The sequence below is a fragment of the Tachyglossus aculeatus genome, chromosome Y4 (genome assembly GCF_015852505.1).
Source record: "Tachyglossus aculeatus isolate mTacAcu1 chromosome Y4, mTacAcu1.pri, whole genome shotgun sequence".
NCBI lineage: Eukaryota > Metazoa > Chordata > Mammalia > Monotremata > Tachyglossidae > Tachyglossus > Tachyglossus aculeatus.
Window position 1 is genome coordinate 9,934,618 of NC_052096.1, and position 18,917 is coordinate 9,953,534.

Here is an 18,917-nt window from a genome sequence, read left to right on the forward strand (position 1 = left end):
AGGGTCCGGAGGCGCCCGAGGGAGGACGGTGGGATCCGTGGGTACAGTCTCGGCCCCCCCACCCCGCCCAAAGGCCGGGGATCTGTGCGGGCCGGATCCCTCCGGACCGTAAGCCCCCCGTGGGCAGGAGCGCCTACCAAACAGTCGGGCGCCGTCCTCTCCCGAACGCTCAGTAGAGCGCTCCGGGTGGAGGAAGCGCCGGTCGATGGATGGATGGATGGGCCGCGGTCTGTGGGGCCCCTCCCTGCGCCGGCCCCCGGTGTGGTCACCCCCTTCCGTCCCGCCCCCGTCTCCCCTCCGCCCAGGCCCCGGCCCCACCATGGGGGACATGAAGACCCCGGACTTCGACGACCTGCTGGCCGCCTTCGACATCCCGGACATCGACGCCAACGAGGCCATCCACTCGGGCCCCGAGGAGGCGGGCGAGGCCCCGGTGAAGGCGGAGCCCGGCGGCGGGGGCGAGGCCCCGGACCCCGGCCTGCCGCCCCCCGACATCTCGGCCGTCAGCGTCATCGTGAAGAACACGGTGTGCCCGGAGCAGCCGGCCGCCGAGCCGCCCGCGCCGGGGGCCGGGGGGGAGGGGGCCCGGCCGGGACCCCCCAGGGAGGGCGGCGGCGGTGGCGGCGGCGGCCCCCGCCTCCTGCAGAACGGCTTCGGCGGGCCCGACCCCCCGCCCGGCCCCCGCTCGCCGGCCGACGGCTGGAAGGCCCCGGAGGGCCCGGCCGCCCGGGGCCCCCTGGACCTGTTCGCTCACTTCGAGGCCAAGGTGGAGCCCGCCTCCCCCGCCGGCCCAGGGGGCCCCGGGCCCCCCGCCCTCCCCGCCCCGGGTCAAGCCGGGCTCCCCCGCCCCGGGGCCCCCCGCGCCGGGCCCCCCGCGGCCCCCCAAGGACGAGCCCGGGACCCCCCTCGGCGACGGGGCCGCGGGGCGGGGTGACCGGGAGGAAGGGGGGGAGGAGGAGGAGGAGGTGGGGGAGAACGGGGAGGAAGAGGCCGGGGCCGCGGGCGGGGAGGGGCCCGGGGCCGCCGCCGCCGCCGCCGCGGCGGAGGCCGGGGAGGAGGCGGCGGGGCGCAGCGCGTCCAGCGGGGCCGAGGGGGCCGACGAGGACAGCAACGCCGACTCGCCCGGCTCGGCCCGGCCCCTCAAGGTGCGCATCAAGACCGTCAAGACGTCCTGCGGGAACGTCACCCGCACCGTCACCCGCGTGGCCCCGGGCCCCGGCCCCCCGGCGGGCAAGGCGGCCGTGGTGGTGCCCGCGGTGCCCGTGGTGCCGCCCAAGGCCGACGGGGCCCCGGTGGTGCGGGTGCAGCCGGCCCGGGCCGCGGGGCCGGGCGGCGGGGGGCCGGGCGGCGGGGGCCCGCCCATCTCGCGCTCCCAGTCGAGCCTGGTGGAGGCCTTCAACCGCGTGCTGAACGGCAAGAGCCTGCTGCCCGTCTACCGGCCCAACCTGCGGCCGCCGGCCGAGGCGGGCCTGGCCCTGCCGCCCCTGGGCTACCGCTGCCTGGAGTGCGGGGACGCCTTCTCCCTGGAGCGCAGCCTGGCCCGCCACTACGACCGCCGCAGCCTGCGCATCGAGGTCACCTGCAGCCACTGCACGCGCCGCCTGGTCTTCTTCAACAAGTGCAGCCTGCTGCTGCACGCCCGCGAGCACAAGGACCGCGGCCTGGTGATGCAGTGCTCCCACCTCGTCATGCGGCCCGTGGCCCTGGACCAGATGGTGGGCCGCCCGGACGTGGCCGGCGACGGCCCGGCCGAGCCCCCGCCGCCCGCCCCCTCCTCCTCCTCCTCCTCCTCCTCCTCCTCCTCCTCCGCCGCCGCGGCCGCTGCCGCCGCCTACACCTGCTTCCGCTGCCTGGAGTGCAAGGAGCAGTGCCGGGACAAGGCGGGCATGGCCGCCCACTTCCAGCAGACGCCTGCCGCCGGAGCCGCCGCCTCGGCCACGGTGAGGGCGGGCGGGGGGGGGGGGGGGCGGCCCCGGGGCGGGGGGCCGCGGCGGGGCCGCCCCGGCTGACGGTCCCGTCCCCCGCCGGCCGCAGGTGTGCCCCACGTGCCCCATGATGCTGCCCAGCCGCTGCAGCTTCGGCGCCCACCAGCGCATGCACAAGAACCGCCCGCCCCACGTGTGCCCCGAGTGCGGCGGCAACTTCCTGCAGGCCAACTTCCAGACCCACCTGCGCGAGGCCTGCCTCCACTTCTCCCGCCGCATCGGCTACCGGTACGGCCGGCCCCCGGGCCCCCCGCGTCCCGGCCCCGCGGGCCGGGCCCGGGGTCCTGAGGCCGTGCGTCCCCCGTCCCCCCCGACAGCTGCCCGAGCTGCGCCGTGGTGTACGGAGGGGCCGGCTCCATCAAGTCGCACATCCAGACGGCCCACTGCGAGGTTTTCCACAAGTGCCCCGTCTGCCCCATGGCCTTCAAGTCGGCCCCGAGCGCCCACGCCCACGTCTACACGCAGCACCCCGGCTTCAGCAACCAGCCGGCCAAGTGAGCGCGGGCGGGTGGGTGGTCCGCGGGGGCGTCGGGGGGGGGGGGGTCCGGCCGGTCCTGACCCCCTTCCCGCCCACAGGCTGATCTACAAGTGCGCCATGTGTGACACCGTCTTCACCCACAAGCCCCTGCTGTCGTCCCACTTCGACCAGCACCTGCTGCCCCAGCGCGTCAGCGTCTTCAAGTGCCCCTCCTGCCCCCTGCTCTTCGCCCAGAAACGCACCATGACCGAGCACCTCAAGGTGGGGGCGGCGGCGGCGGGCGGGGGGGCGGCCCGCGGGGGCCCGTCCTTCCCCGGCCCCCCCCGCCGACCGCCTCCCGTGGCGTCCGCTGTGCCCCCAGAACAGCCACCAGGCATCGCAGGCGGGCGAGGAGGGCGCGGCCAAGGACGCGGGGGCCCTGCCCCTGCCGCCCCCGCCGCCGCCCAGGCCCGAGCCCGCGGAGCCGCCCGTCGTCACGCGCGCCGGGCCCTCCGACGAGTCGTCGTCCTCCTCGGAGGAGGAGGAAGAGGAGGAGGAGGAAGAGGAGGAGGAGGGGCCGCCCAGCTCCCCCGACCCGCCCCGGGCGGCCAAGCGGGCGCGGCGCGGGGAGCCGCCGGGCGGGGGGGGCGGCGCGGGCCGGGCGGGGGGGCGGGTGGGGGCGGCGGGGGCTGGACCTGCGGCCTCTGCCAGGCCTGGTTCCCCGAGCGCGACGAGTACGTGGCCCACATGAAGAAGGAGCACGGCAAGGTGGGGGGCTCGCGCGGGGGGCTTCGGTGGGGGGGGGACGACGCGGGACCGCCGAGGCGGAGCCTGACGGCGGCGGCGCGCTCCCCGCTCTCTCCCCGGCCCCGGCCAGGCGGTGAAGAAGTTCCCGTGCCGCCTGTGCGAGCGCTCCTTCTGCTCCGCCCCCAGCCTGCGGCGGCACGTCCGCGTCAACCACGAGGGCATCAAGCGCGTCTACCCGTGCAGGTGCCCGCCCCGCGCCCCGCGCCCCCCGGGCTTCCCCGCCCCCCGCGCCGGGCCCCCCGCCGCGGCCCCCCCCCGGCCCCCCGCGCCGCCCCCAACGCCCCCGCCGTCCGCCCCGCGGTGCCCCGGCAGGTACTGCACCGAGGGCAAGCGCACGTTCAGCAGCCGCCTGATCCTGGAGAAGCACGTGCGCGTGCGGCACGGCCTCCAGCCCGGCACCCCGCCCCGGCCCGCCCTGGCCCCGCGCCCCCGTCCCCGCCGCCGCCCAGGTAAGGGGGCCCGGGCGGGCGGGGGGGGGCGGCGGGCGGCGCCCCGCCGCGCCCCGCCCGTCCGCCTGACCGGGCCTCCTCCCCCCCCCCCGAACCCAGGCGGGCGCGGGGCCCAGGCAGCGGCGCGGGCTGGCGTCCTCGGACTCGTGCGGCGAGGAGCCGGACAGCACCACGCCGCCCGACAAGCCCCCGCGCGGGCCCCTGCGCTGCCGCCGCTGCGGCCACGGAGCCCCCGGCCCCGCCGAGCTGCAGGCGCACGTGGCCCAGGCCCACGGCGGCGGCGGGGGCGGCGGCGGGGGTCCCGGGCCCCAACAGTGCACGGACTGCGGCCTCTGCTTCGCCTCCCCCGGCTCCCTCAGCCGCCACCGCTTCATCAGCCACAAGAAGAAGCGGGCGGCCGGGGGTCCGCGCCCCGAGGAGCGGGGCCCGCCCTCGCCCCCGTCCCCGCCGCCGGGGTCCGGCCTGGCCTGCGAGGTCTGCGGCCAGAGCTGCGACAGCCCCCTGCGCCTCAAGACGCACTTCCGCACCCACGGCATGGCCTTCATCCGGGCGCGCCAGGGGGGCAGCGGCGACGGCTAGGCGCCGGCCCCGGGCCCCCCGTGGAAGCCCCCCTCGGACACGCCGCCGGCCCCCCGGCCCCCTACCCCACAGTGCCTTTCACTCGTCTTCTCAGTTTTGCGGGGGGCCGGGCCGGGGGGTGGCGGCGGGGCGGGTGGGCTCTCAGGGAACCTTTATTCTTGTAGTAATAACGAGAAACGTGAAAAGAAGAATATTAATAGCTGAAGGGTGGGGGGCGGGTGGCGCGGACGGGGCTGCGGGGGGCCGCCCCCATTAAACCGCTAGTGGTCCGAGCCCGTCCCTCCCGTGTCTGTGTGGGCCGCCGGGGGAGGGAGGAGAAACGCGCGGCTGGCTAACTAAGGATTTTATTTCAAACCCAAACCGAAGGGGAAAAAAAAAATTGAAAAAAAATATATATATGGGGTGGACCAGGCGAGGAGACCGATCGGCCCCAACGCCCCCGCCGAGCGTCTCCTCCCCTGCCACGTCTGAGGGGCTGGGACCGAGGCGGGACGGATGTCCCCCCGGTCCCCCGCGGCCGGGGAAGCGCCAGGCCCCCCCCACCAGCCCCCCGAGAGTTCCCGTGAGTCCGTCCGGCCCCCCGCGGGGCGGCAGGGCCGGGGGGCTACATGATGCCGTTGGTGAGGTACTGGAAGCCGTCGTAGAGCTTGGTGGTGAGGGAGCGCACGCTGCCATCCACCATCTGCTCCACCAGCAGCTGCAGCTGCTCCTCCGTCATGCTCATGTGGAAACGCTCCTTCAGGGTGCGGATGGTGCTCGACCCGTGGAAGCAGGGCAGCTGCGAGCCTGCCCGCCGGGGAAATGGTGGGGAGGAGGGTCAGGCCCGGAGGCCTCCTCATCCCCAATCCCCCGGCCTCTCCACCCACGGGACGCGCCTAACGGATGGCACGGTTAGAAGAGCGGAGGAGGTGGGGGGGGAGGCCGGCCCACCTTGCTGCATGATCTCCACGATCTGCACCACGCGGTCCATGTGCTTGCGGGCGGCGATCAGCCCCTGCAGCATCAGCATCTTGTAGTAGTTGAACATGTCGCCGTCCAGGCCGCCCATCACCTTCAGGGCGAGACGGCGGGACTCCGTCAGGGACCCCAACGCCCTCCCTGCCCCCCGCGCGGGCACCCCCCCCCCGGGCCCCCGCCCCGCGCTCACGTCCACAAACTCGGGGGTCAGCTTGAAGGCGGACGTCTCGAAGCCCAGGTTGCGGGGGGAGCTGGACAGGATGAAGCCGAAGTCGATGTGGATGATGTGGCCTTCGGCGTCCAGCAGGATGTTCCCGTTGTGCCTGGGGCGGGGGAGGCCGGGGTCAGGGGGCGCGTGGGGTGGGCGTGGGGGGGCCGCCCGCGGGGCCGGCCTCACCTGTCCTTGACCTGCAGCAGGTAGCAGACGAGGCAGTAGCCGGCGCAGCTCTGGACGAAGTTGCGCTGGGCGGAGAGGAAGGCCTCGGTGGTGGGGCTGCCGTGCTCCTGCAGGAAGTAGGGCAGCAGCGACAGCTGCGACTGCTTCTTCACCTGGTGGATGGACACCGCGTTGACCACGGGCTCGATCATGCCGCTGTCGGCCGAGATGACCAGGATCTTGTAGGGTCTGATCCACAGAGGCACGCGCTCCTGCTCCCAGATGGACTGCGGGAGGACAGAGAGCCGTCGGCCATCGCTTCTTCTCCGGACCCCGTTCCCTCTCACCTTATAGAAGCTCCCGCCCCTCCTCGACTCCCACCTTCAACCGCTCACCCTCCAAGGGTTCCTCCCCCTCTGCCTTTGGACGTCATCGTCGTCGATCGTGTTAATCAATCAATCAATCGTGTTTATTGAGCGCTTACTATGTGCAGAGCACTGGACTAAGCGCTTGGGAAGTACAAGTTGGCAACACGTAGAGACAGTCCCTACCCAACAGTGGGCTCACAGTCTAAAAGGGGGAGACAGGGAACAGAACCAAACATACCAACAAAATAAAATAAATAGGATAGAAATGTACAAGTAAAATAAATAGAGTAATAAATAAGTACAACCATATATACATATATACAGGTGCTGTGGGGAAGGGAAGGAGGTAAGATGGGGGGATGGAGAGGGGGACGAGGGGGAGAGGAAGGAAGGGGCTCAGTCTGGGAAGGCTGCCTGGAGGAGGTGAGCTCTCAGCAGGGCTTTGAAGGGAGGAAGAGAGCTAGCTTGGCGGAGGGGCAGAGGGATTGGGGGCATTCCAGGCCCGGGGGAGGACGTGGGCCGGGGGTCGATGGCGGGACAGGCGAGAACGAGGTACGGGGAGGAGATTAGCGGTGGAGGAGCGGAGGGTGCGGGCTGGGCTGGAGAAGGAGAGAAGGGAGGTGAGGTAGGAGGGGGCGAGGGGATGGATGGACAGCCTTGAAGCCCAGGGTGAGGAGTTTCTGCCTGATGCACAGATTGATTGGTAACCACTGGAGATTTTTGAGGAGGGGAGTAACATGCCCAGAGCGTTTCTGGACAAAGATAATCCGGGCAGCAGCATGAAGTATGAGCGCTTATTGAGCGCTTACTGTGTGCAGAGCACTGGACTAAGCGCTTGGGAAGTACAAATCGGCAACATGTACAGCCCCTACCCAACCGTGGGCTCACAGTCTAAAAGGGGGCTGCTTGGAGAAGCAGCGTGGCTCAGTGGAAAGAGCCCGGGCTTTGGAGTCAGGGGTCATGGGTTCAAATCCCGGCTCTGCCAACTGTAAGCTGTGCGACTGGGCAAGTCGCTTCACTTCTCCGGGCCTCAGTTACCTCACCTGTAAAAATGGGGATTAAAACTGTGAGCCCCCCCGTGGGACAACCTGATCACCTTGTAACCTACCCAGTGCTTAGAACAGTGCTTTGCACATGGTAAGCACTTAATAAATGCCATTACAAAGGGGGAGACAGAGAACAAAACCAAACACACTAACAAAATAAAATAAATAGAATAGATATGTACAAGTTAAATAAATAAATAAATAAATAAATAAATAAATAAATAGAGTCTCCCATCTTAAAAACACCCTCTCTTGACCCCACCTCCCCTTCTAGTTATCGCCCCATCTCCCTCCTACCCTTCCTTTCCAGACTCCTAGGACGTGTCGTCTTGTCCGCGCTGCCTCCAATCCCTCAACTCCAAACTCTCTCCCAGACCCCTCCAGTCTGGCTTCCGTCCCCTAAAATCCACCGAAACTGCCCTCTCAAAGGTCACCGATGACCTCCTTCCCCGCCATCGCCAAATCCAACGGCTCCTCTGGCCCGATCCTCCTCGACCTCTCGGCCGCCTTCGACGCCGTGGCTCACCCCCGTCTCTCCTCAACGCGTTATCCGCCCTTGGCTTCACAGGCCCCGTCCCCTCCCGGTTCTCCTCTCATCTCTCCGGCCGGCCGTTCTCAGTCTCTTTTGCGGGCTCCTCCTCCCCCTCCCATCCCCTTACTGTGGGGGTTCCCCAAGGTTCAGTGCTTGGTCCCCTTCTGTTCTCAATCTATACTCACTCCCTTGGCGAACTCATTCGCTCCCACGGCTTCAACTATCGTCTCTCCGCTGACGACACCCAGATCTCCATCTCGGCCCCTGCTCTCCCTCCTTCCCTCCAGGCTCGTATCTCCTCCTGCCTTCAGGACGTTTCCACCTGGATGTCCTCCCGCTACCTAAAACTCAACACGTCCAAGACCGAGCTCCTTATCTTCCCTCCCAAACCCCATCCTCTCCCTGAGTTTCCCATCACTGTAGACGGCACTACCGTCCTTCCCGTCTCACGAGCCCGTCATCCTCGACTCCGCTCTCCGCCCTCGTCCTCCCCTTGGCCTGGAATGCCCCCAATCCCTCTGCCCACCCGCCAAGCTCGCTCTCTTCCTCCCTCCAAAGCCCTACTGAGAGCCCACCTCCTCCAGGAGGCCTTCCCAGACCGAGCCCCCCCCTTGTCCTTTCCTCCTCCCCATCGGCCCCCCACCTTCCCCCCCTTTCTGTCCCCACAGCACTTGTGTGTAATTGTACCTATTACTCTATTAATTTTGTTAACAATGTGCATATAGCGATAATTCCACTTGTTCTGACAACTTTAACACCCATCTACGTGTTTTGTTTTATGATCTGCCTCCCCCTTCTAGACTGTGAGCCCGTTGTTGGGTGGGGACCGTCTCTACATGCTGCCGATTTGTCCTCTCCCAAGCGCTTAGTCCAGTGCTCTGCACACGGTAAGCGCTCAATAAATACGATTGAATGAATGAAAGTGCTTAGTTCGGTGCTCTGCACACGGTAAGCGCTCAATAAATACAATTGAATGAATGAATGAAAGTGCTTAGTCCGGTGCTCTGCACGTGGTAAGCGCTCAATACAATTGAATGAATGAATGAAAGTGCTTAGTCCAGTGCTCCGCACACGGTAAGCGCTCAATAAATACGACTGAATGAATGAATGAATGAAAGTGCTTAGTCCAGTGCTCCGCACACGGTAAGCGCTCAATAAAAGCCCGCTGTTGGGCAGCGATTGTCCCTCTTTATTGCTGAACTGAAGCAGCGTGGCTCAGTGGAAAGAGCCCGGGCTTTGGAGTCAGAGGTCGTGCGTTCGAATCCCAGCTCCGCCACATGTCTGCTTTGTGACCCTGGGCAAGTCACTTAACTTCTCTGAGCCACAGTTACCTCATCTGTAAAATGGGGATTAAGACTTGTGAGCCCCACATGGGACAACTTCATCGCCTTGTATTCATTCATTCAATCGCATTTATTGAGCGCTTACTGTGTGCAGAGCACTGGACTAAGCGCTTGGGAAGTCCAAGTTGGCAACATATAGAGAAGGTCCCTACCCAACAGTGGGCTCACAGTCTAGAAGGGGGAGACAGAGAATAAAACAAAACATATTAACAAAATAAAATAAACAGAATCAAGATGCATAAATAAAATAGAGTAATAAATATGTACAAACACATATACATATAAACAGGTGCTGTGGGGAGGGGAAGGAGGTAAGGGGGTGGATTCATTCAATCGTATTTACTGAGTGCTTACTGTGTGCAGAGCACTGTACTAAGCGCTTGGGAAGTACAACTTGGCAACATATAGAGATGGTCCCTACCCAACGCTTAGAACAGTGCTTTGCACATAGTAAGCGCTTAACAAATACCATCATTATTACTTTCCAATAATAACAATAACAATGGCATTTATTAAGCGCTTACTATGTGCAAAGCACCGTTCTAAGCGCCGGGGAGGTTACCAGGTGATCAGGTTGGCCCACGGGGGGCTCACAGTCTTCATTCCCATTTTACAGATGAGGTAACAGGCACAGAGAAGTGCCCAAAGTCACCCAGCTGACGATTGGCGGAGGCAGGATTTGAACCCATGACCTCTGACTCCAAAGCCCGGGCTCTTTCCACTGGGCCACGCTGCTTCTCCGCTCAGTCCAGTGCTCTGCCCACAGTAGACTGTGAGCCCACTGTTGGGTAGGGACCATCTCTATATGTTGCCAACTTGTACTTCCCAAGCGCTTAGTCCAGTGCTCTGCACGCAGTAAGCGCTCAATAAATACGACACTGATTAGTACAGTGCTCTGCACACAGTAAGCACTCGATAAATATTTATTTTACTTGTACATATTTATTCTATTTTATTTTGTTAATATGTTTTGTTTTGTTGGCTGTCTCCCCCTTCTAGACTGTGAGCCCACTGCTGGGTAGGGACCGTCTCTATATGTTGCCAACTTGTACTTCCCAAGCGCTTAGTCCAGTGCTTTGCATGCAGTAAGCCCTCAATAAATACGACATTGATTAGTACAGTGCTCTGCACACAGTAAGCGCTCGATAAATATTTATTTTACTTGTACGTATTTATTCTATTTTATTTTGTTAATACGTTTTGTTTTGTTGGCTGTCTCCCCCTTCTAGCCTGTGAGCCCGCTGTTGGGTAGGGACCGTCTCTAGATGTTGCTGACTTGGCCTTCCCAGGCGCTTAGTCCAGTGCTCTGCACACAGTAAGCGCTCAATAAATCAGCCTGGCTCAGTGGAAAGAGCACGGGCTTTGGAGCCCGAGGTCAGAGGTTCGAATCCCGGCCCCACCATATGTCTGCTGTGTGACCTTGGGCAAGTCACTTAACTTCTCTGAGCCTCAGTTGCCTCACCTGTAAAACGGGGATTAAGACTGTGAGACCCACGAGGGACAGCCTGATCACCTTGTTTCCCCCCCCAGCGCTTAGAACAGTGCTTTGCACATAGTAAGCGCTTAACAAATGCCATCATTATTATTATTATTAATAATAAAGACGATTGAATGAATGAATGAATGATGAGCTCAATAAATGCGATTGATTGAATGAATGAATGAACGAACGAACGGCTCCCGGGCCGCAGTAGCCCCGGCCGCCACGAGGGGTCGCCGCGAGGCGGGGCCCCGCCTCTTTCGGTCACGCGCCCGGCCCCGCCCCTTCCGGCGGGGCGCCCCCTGGCGGCCGGGGCCTCATCATCAATCGTATTTATTGAGCGCTTACTGTGTGCAGAGCACTGGACTAAGCGCTTGGGAAGTACAAGTTGGCAACATATAGAGACAGTCCCTACCCAAAAGTGGGCTCACAGTCTAAAAGGGGGAGACAGAGAACAAAACCAAACATACTAACAAAATAAAATAGAATAGATATGCACAAGTAAAATAAATAAATACATAGAGTAATAAATATGTACAAGCATATATACACATACACAGGTGCTGTGGGGAAGGGAAGGAGGTAAGCTGGGGGGATGGAGAGGGGGACGTCATCCCCCGGGCCTGGAATGCCCTCCCTCTGCCCCTCCGCCAAGCTAGCTCTCTTCCTCCCTTCAAGGCCCTGCTGAGAGCTCACCTCCTCCAGGAGGCCTTCCCAGATTGAGCCCCTTCCTTCCTCTCCCCCTCGTCCCCCTCTCCATCCCCCCCCTTCTTACCTCCTTCCCTTCCCCACAGCACCTGTATATATGTATATATGCTTGTACATATTTATTACTCTATTTATTTATTTATTTTACTTGTACATATCTATTCTATTTATTTTATTTTGTTAGTATGTTTGGTTTTGTTCTCTGTCTCCCCCTTTTAGACTGTGAGCCCACTGTTGGGTAGGGACTGTCTCTATATGTTGCTAATTTGTACTTCCCAAGTGCTTAGTACAGTGCTCTGTACACACAGTAAGCGCCTAATACGATTCATTGATTGATTGAGAGGAAGGAAGGGGCTCAGTCCGGGAAGGTGAGCTCTCAGTAGGGCCTTGAAGGGAGGAAGAGAGCTAGCTTGGCGGATGGGCAGAGGGAGGCCATTCCAGGCCTGGAGGATGACGTGGGCCAGGGGTTGATGGTGGGACAGGCGAGAACGGGGCGGTTCGCGGAGGACGGGGCGGGCGGAGAGGGGCGGGCCCCCCCCCCCAGAATTCCCTCCCCCGCCTCGACTGAAAGGCCCTACCTGCAACTGTTTGAGCACCTGGAAGGCGAGGAGCTCCTGGCGCAGGTCGTCCCCGCATTTGACGATGACGGACAGGAGGCGCCAGTTGGGGAGGTGTCCGTAGGGGGACCCCTCCCGGATCCGCCTGAGGGAGTGGGCGGGGGGCGGCGGGGGTCAGCCCGGGCCCGGGCCCCGGCCCCCCGGCAACCCCTCCCCGCCCCGGCCCCGCCACCCGCTCACCGCACTTTCTCCTGCCACGGCTCCTTGAGGGCCACGGCCGAGGGGTCCTCCGGGTCCCGCTTGAAGGCGGTGGGCGTGTGGGCCAGCTGCTCCGAGAGGCGCCGCCTGCACGGGGCCGGGGCGGCGGACCGAGTCACCCCCGCCGCCCTCCTCGCCCCCCCCCCGCCCCGGCGAGCCCACCCCGCGGCCGCCCGCCGGACCTGATGTCCCCGGCGGCGATGAACACGGGCTCCTTGCTCTCCAGGCTGGTGATGCTGTCCACGGAGAACTGGGAGATGTTGTCGCAGCTGCTGGTGTGACCCTCCGGGAGCTGCGGCCCGGGCGGGGGGACACGGGTGGAGAGGGTCACCCCGGGTCCGCCCGGCCGGGCTCACGACCGCTCCCCCCCCGCCACCCCCGGCCCCTCCGCCCGCCGCACCTCCACGTGCAGCTCGCCGATGTCGTCCACGGACCAGGCCTCGTCGTCGTGGTCGTAGTTGGGGACGGTGGTGAAGCCGCCCGCCCGCTGCTCGTGGGCCGCGCCGCAGTCCGGCAGGTTCTCCACCGACCGCGTGCTCCGGATCCGGTTCTCGGGAATCCGGGCCGGGACGCTGGCGGCGTCAAAGTTTTCACATTCCAGGACTTCCACGTAGATCAGGTACGGAGCCTGCGGGGCGGGGGGTGGCGGAGGGCCGGGGGGCGGCCTCAGACCAAGCGGGGCCGCGGGGGCCCTCCGGCCCCCGCCCCCGGGACGCCCACCCGGGAGTCCCCCCCGCCCCACCCACCTTGTCCTTGGAGTTGAGGACGACGGCCTGCGTGTGGGGCACCCGCACGACGTGGTGGTCGAAGCCGGCGGTGGGCAGCCAGACGCGGGCGGGCAGCTTGTGGTTGAGCAGCGACAGCTCGGAGATGAGGCGCTGCGTCTTCTGCTCCTTGGTGGGCAGCGTGGCCAGCCGCTTGCCGATGGCCATGAGGGACTTGATGAACTCGCGCTCGGGGGCCAGGCGGACGGGCTGGCGGGGGCCGGGGAGGGCGAGTCAGCGGGGCCGGCCGGCGGGCCACGGGCACCGCGCCGGCCCCTCGGCTCGCGAAGCGGCGCCATGCGGGCGGAGGGGCGGCGGACCCCCGGCCCCCTCGGATCCCGGGGGCTCCGTCACCCCCCTGCTTTCGGCCTCGCCCCTCTGGCCTGTTCCCTCGTGGGCGGGGAACGTGTCCGCCCCCTCCGCCGTCGGGCGCTCCCCCAAACGCCTCGGACAGTGCTCTGCACACGGAAAGCGCTCTATAGACACCACGGACGACGCTCCTGCCCCATCGCCCCCGGCCCAGTCGGCGAGTGCTTCTGCAAGTGGGAAGGCCTCTTCGGCGGAGCCAGAGAGTGGCGTGTTGGGAGGGCGGGGGTGCCGGGGGGGACCCTCCCCTTCACCCAGGCAGGGGCAGCGAGCCGTGGCCCCGCGGGGGCAGGCGACGGGGGCGGGACGGGGGGAGCTGATTGGCCTGTGTGCCCCAAAGGCGTCAGGGGGAGGGACCGATTGGACCCCCCGTCTCCCCCTGCCCCCCAATCAACCCTAAAAAATCATCGTCCCACCCCAACGCCCGCAGCGTTTCCTCTCGCTCCGGGCCAGGGGTCGGCGGGGGTGAATTGAGAAGGCGGCGATTTCTACGGTAGAAACCGGGCCCAACGTGCCAAAAGCAGGCTGCGGGCAGGACGGCCCCGGGGGGGATGGGGGGGAGAGGAAGCGCTGTGGGGGTGGGGGGTGGCCGGGGGTTGCAGGGAGTCAGCAGCCCCCCCAGCCCGGCCGGACCCCACTTACTGAGCTGAATGAATTATCAACGCTCTCGGCGCTGGAGGAGAGCGCCTGGGGGTGGGGAGACACAGAGACACAGAGAGAGAGGCCACTGTTTAGCCGGGGGGGGGGGGGGGGGGGGGTGGCCCCCGGGCGGGGGGTGCTCCTCCGGAATAGGCCCCGCCCCCCGCCCCACAGACCGACACTGAGTCAGCCAGGCCCGGGCTCCCTTGGCCTCCCACCGGGGCCCGGCCCCAGATTTCTCTGTACAAAGGTTGCGGGGGGGGAAAATCCATCCCATGGCGGAGCCCGGAGTCGGCCCCGGGAGCTATCCGGCCCCAAGAGCCGGCAGGGGCGGGAACCCCAGGAGGCCACGACCGCCCCTTCCCCGCAGGCCCTCCGTCCGCTCGGCTCGGGCAGGACGCCGGGGGAGGCGGGGGCCGGCCTCGTCTAGCCCCGGTGACGACGGCGGCTCGTTGTCCCCCACGGTCCCCGGACACGCTGTCCAGTGGGACGGCGGCCACGTGCCCACCCGCTCGCCCTCCCCACCGGCGTTGGGGGGTGCCCAGGGAGGCGGCGCCCCCCGCATTCTCCCCCGCAGGAGGGCACAAAGCCCCCCCCCGCCCCCGTCCTCCTTCACGAGCGACGCCCGGGGAGCACGGCCCCCCGCCTCCCCCCGCGGCGGTCACCTCGTCCTCGGGCTCGACCCTGGGGTTGCTGGCGGTGCGCTTGAGGCCTCCCGCGCCGCCCAGGCTGGCCCCGACCGTGGCGTCGGACTTGGAGCGCTGGTGGGTGCGGCGGGACGGGGACAGGCCGGCGTCGGGGGGCTGGCGGCGCCGGGGCGGGGGCCGCAGCTCGTCCGACAGGATGAGGCGGCGCAGCTTGGTCCCGCGCGAGTGGCGCTGGGCGGAGATGTGCATGTCGGAGGCGTAGGCGGCCAGCAGCAGGGCGCAGCGCAGCGAGAAGTCCGTGCTGAGGCGGCAGCGGTGGACCACGTAGGGCCGGACGGCGTCGCCCACCCCCTCGCCCATGTGCACGTACATGTTGAGCAGCTGCGGCAGGTAGAAGTCCACCTCGTCGTCGCCGAAGCAGAACAGCCGGTTGCCGATGTAGGCCTGGACGCCGGGCTCCTTGGACTTGTACAGGTACGAGATGGCCATGGACACGTCGAACAGCTTCGACTCGAACAGCCGCAGCAGCCACGACTGCCGGCCCGGGGCGGCCGCGGCCGCGGCGGGCAGCGGCGGTGCCGCGGCGGCGGGGTGGGGGCCCGGGCCGGGCGGCCCCCCGTCCAGCGAGAGCTTGGCCTGCTCCAGGACCCGGCGGCAGGCCTTCTGAGCCACCTCGGCGTCGATGAGCGTCAGCTCGCCCGCGCCCTCCGAGATGACGCCGAGCGGAGACCCTCCGGGCGGGGCGGGGGGCGACGCCGCCGGCTCGGACGCCGGGTCCCCCATGGCCGGCGGGGCGTCTGCGCTGGGGAGAGGCCGGGGGGCCGGCGGTCAGCGCCCGCTCCCGGGGGCGCCGGCCGGCGGCCCGGGCGGAGGGACGGCGACGACGGGCTGGACGGGGTAGGTGGAGGGAGAGCCGGGCGTGGGCGGCCACCCTCCTCCCTCAGCCGCCCTCCGGAGGTTCATGAGCCCACTGTTGGGTAGGGACTGTCTCTATGTGTTGCCAATTTGTACTTCCCAAGCGCTTAGTACAGTGCTCTGCACATAGTAAGCGCTCAATAAATACGATTGATTGATTGATTGATTCAATCATATTTATTGAGCGCTTACTGTGTGCAGGGCACTGTACTAAGCGCTTGGGAAGCTGCACTCAGAACCGTGGTGGGGGTTCTGGCTAGCTCTCTTCCTCCCTTCAAGGCCCTCTCCTTGTAACCTACCCAGCGCTTAGAACAGTGCTTTGCACATAGTAAGCGCTTAATAAATGCCATTATTATTATTATTATTACTGAGAGCTCGCCTCCTCCAGAAGGCCTTCCCAGACTGAGCCCCCTTCCTTCGTCTCCCCCTCATCCCTCTCTCCATCCCCCCATCTTACCTCCTTCCCCTCCCCACAGCACCTGTATATATGTATATATGTTTGTACGTATTTATTACTCTACTTATTTATTTTACTTATACATATCTATTCTATTTATTTTATTTTGTTAGTATGTTTGGTTTTGTTCTCCGTCTCCCCCTTTTAGACTGTGAGCCCACTGTTGGGTAGGGACTGTCTCTATATGTTGCCAATTTGGACTTCCCAAGTGCTTAGTACAGTGCCCTGCACATAGTAAGCGCTCAATAAATACGATTGATGATGGGGGGGTCTCTGTGTCTCTCACCCCTGCAAACACACATGTACTTGCACACACTCAAACACACACACACGCACACACGCATGCACCCCTCCCCACGTACACACCACCCCCGGGGCCAGTCGGATGGGCGGACGGGAAAGAGAAAAGCGATCGTGGCTCCGGGGAAAGAGCCCGGGCTTTGGAGTCGGAGGTTGTGGGTTCAAATCCCGGCTCCGCCACTTGTCAGCTGGGTGATTTTGGGCAAGTCACTTCACTTCTCTGTGACTTAGTTACCTCATCTGCAAAATGGGGATTAAGACTGTGAGCCCCACATGGGACAACCTGATCACCTTGTAACCTCCCCAGCACTTAGGACAGTGCTTTGCACATAGTAAGCGCTTAACAAATGCCATCATTATGAGAAGCAGTGTGGCTCAATGGAAAGCGCATGGGATTCAGAGTCAGAGGTCACGGGTTCAAATCCCGGCTCCGCCAGCTGTCAGCTGTGTGACTCCGGGCAAGTCACTTAACTTCTCTGTGCCTTAGTTACCTCATCTGCAAAATGGGGATTAAGACTGTGAGCCCCACATGGGACAACCGGATCACCTTGTAACCTCCTCAGCGCTTAGAACAGTGCTTTGCACATAGTAAGCGCTTAATAAATGCCATCATTACGAGAAGCAGTGTGGCTCAATGGAAAGAGCATGGGCTTTGGAGTCAGAGGTCACGGGTTCAAATCCCGGCCCCGCCAACAGTCAGTTGTGTGACCTTTGGGCAAGTCACTTCAGTTCTCTGGGCCTCAGTTCCTTCATCTGTAAAATGGGGGTTAAGACTGTGAGCCCCCCGTGGGACAACCGGATCACCCTGTATCCTCCCCAGCGCTTAGAACAGTGCTTTGCACATAGTAAGCGCTTAATAAATGCCATCATTATTATTATTATTATTATTATTATTATTATTACCGCCGGCAGGAGGGGATCCTGGGGCTGGGACTGGACGGACAACCGGGCGACCCCATCCTCCTTCAGTCTAGCCTCATTCCTCCCCGCTGCAAGCTGCGGCCCTCTTGTCCCCTGGGGGGTCCCTGTGGTGCCCCCTGCCCCCACCCCAGGCCCCGGGCGGGCCTGTGCACAGACACACACACACACACACACACACACACACACACACACACACACACACACACACAGGCCCGTGGGGTCGGGTTGGGGGGCGGACAGTCAGGCTCCCCGCAGCCCCCGCTCTCTCCCCACAGACACACACACACACACACACACACACACACACACATTCATCAATTCATTAATTCACTCAATCGTATTTACTGAGCGCTTACTGTGTGCAGAGCACTGGCCTAAGCGCTTGGGAAGTCCAAGTCGGCAACGTACAGAGCCGGTCCCTCCCCCAACAGCGGGCTCACAGTCTAGAAGGGGGAGGCGGCCGACAAAAGCAAACGGATTAACAACATGAAGTAGATGGAATAAATATGTACAAGTAAAATTAATAAATAAATCGAGTAACAAAAACGTGCAAACATCTATACATATATACAGGTGCTTTGGGGAGGGGAAGGACGTAAGGCGGGGGGGGGGAGAGGAAGGAGGGGGCTCACACACACACAATCACACACACACAATATCACACATACACACACGTCCCAGCCGGTCCTCGGACGGGACCAGGGGGGCGGGGGTGGGGCCCCTCTGAGGCGGGACCCCCCCCACCCCCAAACCAAGGGGAGGGAGGGAGGGAGTGTGTGTGTTTGTGAGGGGGGGCATGGAGGGAGGGGCTGTGTGTGTGTGTGAGTGTGTCTGGGGAGGGGGCATTGTGTGACCCCCGGGGAGGGAGGAAGGGTGTGTGTGAGTGTGTGTCTATGAGGGGAGGGGGGCCTTGTGCGACCCCCGGGGAGGGAGAGAGGGTGTGTGTGTGAGTGTGAGTGTCTGTGAAGGGGGGGCATTGGGCGACCCCCGGGGAGGGCGTGTGTGTGTGAATGTGTGTCTGGGGGGGGGGGGGGCTTGTGCAACCCCCGGGGAGGGTGTCTGTGTGAGTGTGTGTCCGTGAAGGGGGGGGGGGGCCTTGTGCGACCCCCCGGGGAGGGTGTGTGTGTGTGTGTGTGTGTGTGTGTGAGGCGACCCCCGGGGAGGGAGAGTGTGTATGTGTGTGTGTCTGTGAGGCGACCCCCGGGAAGGGAGTGTGTGCGTGCGTGTGTGTGCGTGTCTGTGGGGGGGGGCCTTGTGCGACCCCCGGGGAGGGAGAGAGGGTGTGTGTGAGTGTGGGTGTCTGTGAAGGTGGGGGCACTGTGCGACCCCCGGGGAGGGCGTGTGTGTGTGAGTCTGTGAAGGGGGGGGGGCTTGTGCAACCCCCGGGGAGGGTGTCTGTGTGAGTGTGTGTCTGTGAAGGGCGGGGGGGGGCCTTGTGCGACCCCCGGGGAGGGTGTGTGTGTGTGTGTGTGTGTGAGGCGAGCCCCGGGGAAGGAGAGTGTGTATGTGTGTGTCTGGAAGAGTGTGTTGTGTGTGTGTCTGGGGGGGGGGGAGGCCTTGTGCGACCCGGGGGTCCCCTCCCTCCCTCCCTCCCCTGCCCTCCCCTCGCCTCGCCCCCGCGGGGCATCGTGGAGTCGGGGCCGGGACGGAGGGAAGGGGGAAGTTGGGGACGGGGCCCCGGACACGGGGAACTCGAAGGAGCGGCCGGAAGCGGGGGCGGGGAGTGGGGGGGAAGGCGGGGGGACGGGCCGGGCCGGGCCGGGCCGGGCCGGGCACCCAAGTTGGAGGGCGCCCGGGGCCGGTGAGGTAGGCGCCCCCGCACCCCCCGCGGGGGAGAAGAAGGCGGCGGCGGCAGCCGATGGCCCGGGGAGGGGCGGCTCACCTGAGGGCGCGGAGGGCCGGGGCCGCCGCCGCCGCCGCCGCCGCCGCCTCAGCGGCCCGGGGAGGAGGGAGAGGGGGAGGAGGAGGAGGGGCGTCGGGGCTCCATGGGCCTCCCGCCCCCGCCT

General features: G+C 64.8%; 2 protein-coding genes across 4 annotated transcripts; one reads left to right on the forward strand and one right to left on the reverse strand.

The window, feature by feature from the left end:
• Window positions 1-304: 304 nt before the first annotated feature.
• Window positions 305-4,356, forward strand: ZNF687 (zinc finger protein 687). Its single transcript, XM_038768469.1, is given in 10 exon segments — window positions 305-766; window positions 834-1,940; window positions 2,035-2,213; window positions 2,303-2,479; window positions 2,562-2,724; window positions 2,825-3,067; window positions 3,070-3,210; window positions 3,320-3,432; window positions 3,562-3,733; window positions 3,819-4,356. Coding segments are annotated over 10 exon segments (3,201 nt in total). The 5' UTR covers window positions 305-319; the 3' UTR covers window positions 4,278-4,356.
• A 428-nt stretch (window positions 4,357-4,784) lies between these two features.
• Window positions 4,785-15,116, reverse strand: PI4KB (phosphatidylinositol 4-kinase beta). 3 transcript variants are annotated; one of them, XM_038768880.1, is made up of 11 exons: window positions 14,337-15,116; window positions 13,675-13,719; window positions 12,649-12,876; window positions 12,303-12,530; window positions 12,085-12,194; window positions 11,885-11,989; window positions 11,666-11,789; window positions 5,632-5,897; window positions 5,425-5,557; window positions 5,208-5,328; window positions 4,785-5,063 (listed from the first exon to the last, which is right to left on the reverse strand). In XM_038768880.1, the coding sequence occupies exons 1-11, from the start codon at window positions 15,099-15,101 to the stop codon at window positions 4,882-4,884; spliced, it is 2,307 nt and encodes a 768-aa protein (XP_038624808.1). In that variant the 5' UTR covers window positions 15,102-15,116; the 3' UTR covers window positions 4,785-4,881. The 3 variants fall into 3 exon arrangements, with proteins under 3 accessions (XP_038624808.1, XP_038624810.1, XP_038624809.1); XM_038768882.1 differs by having other exon boundaries at window positions 5,632-5,783; window positions 14,337-14,849; XM_038768881.1 differs by lacking the exon at window positions 13,675-13,719.
• Between the last annotated feature and the right edge of the window lie 3,801 nt (window positions 15,117-18,917).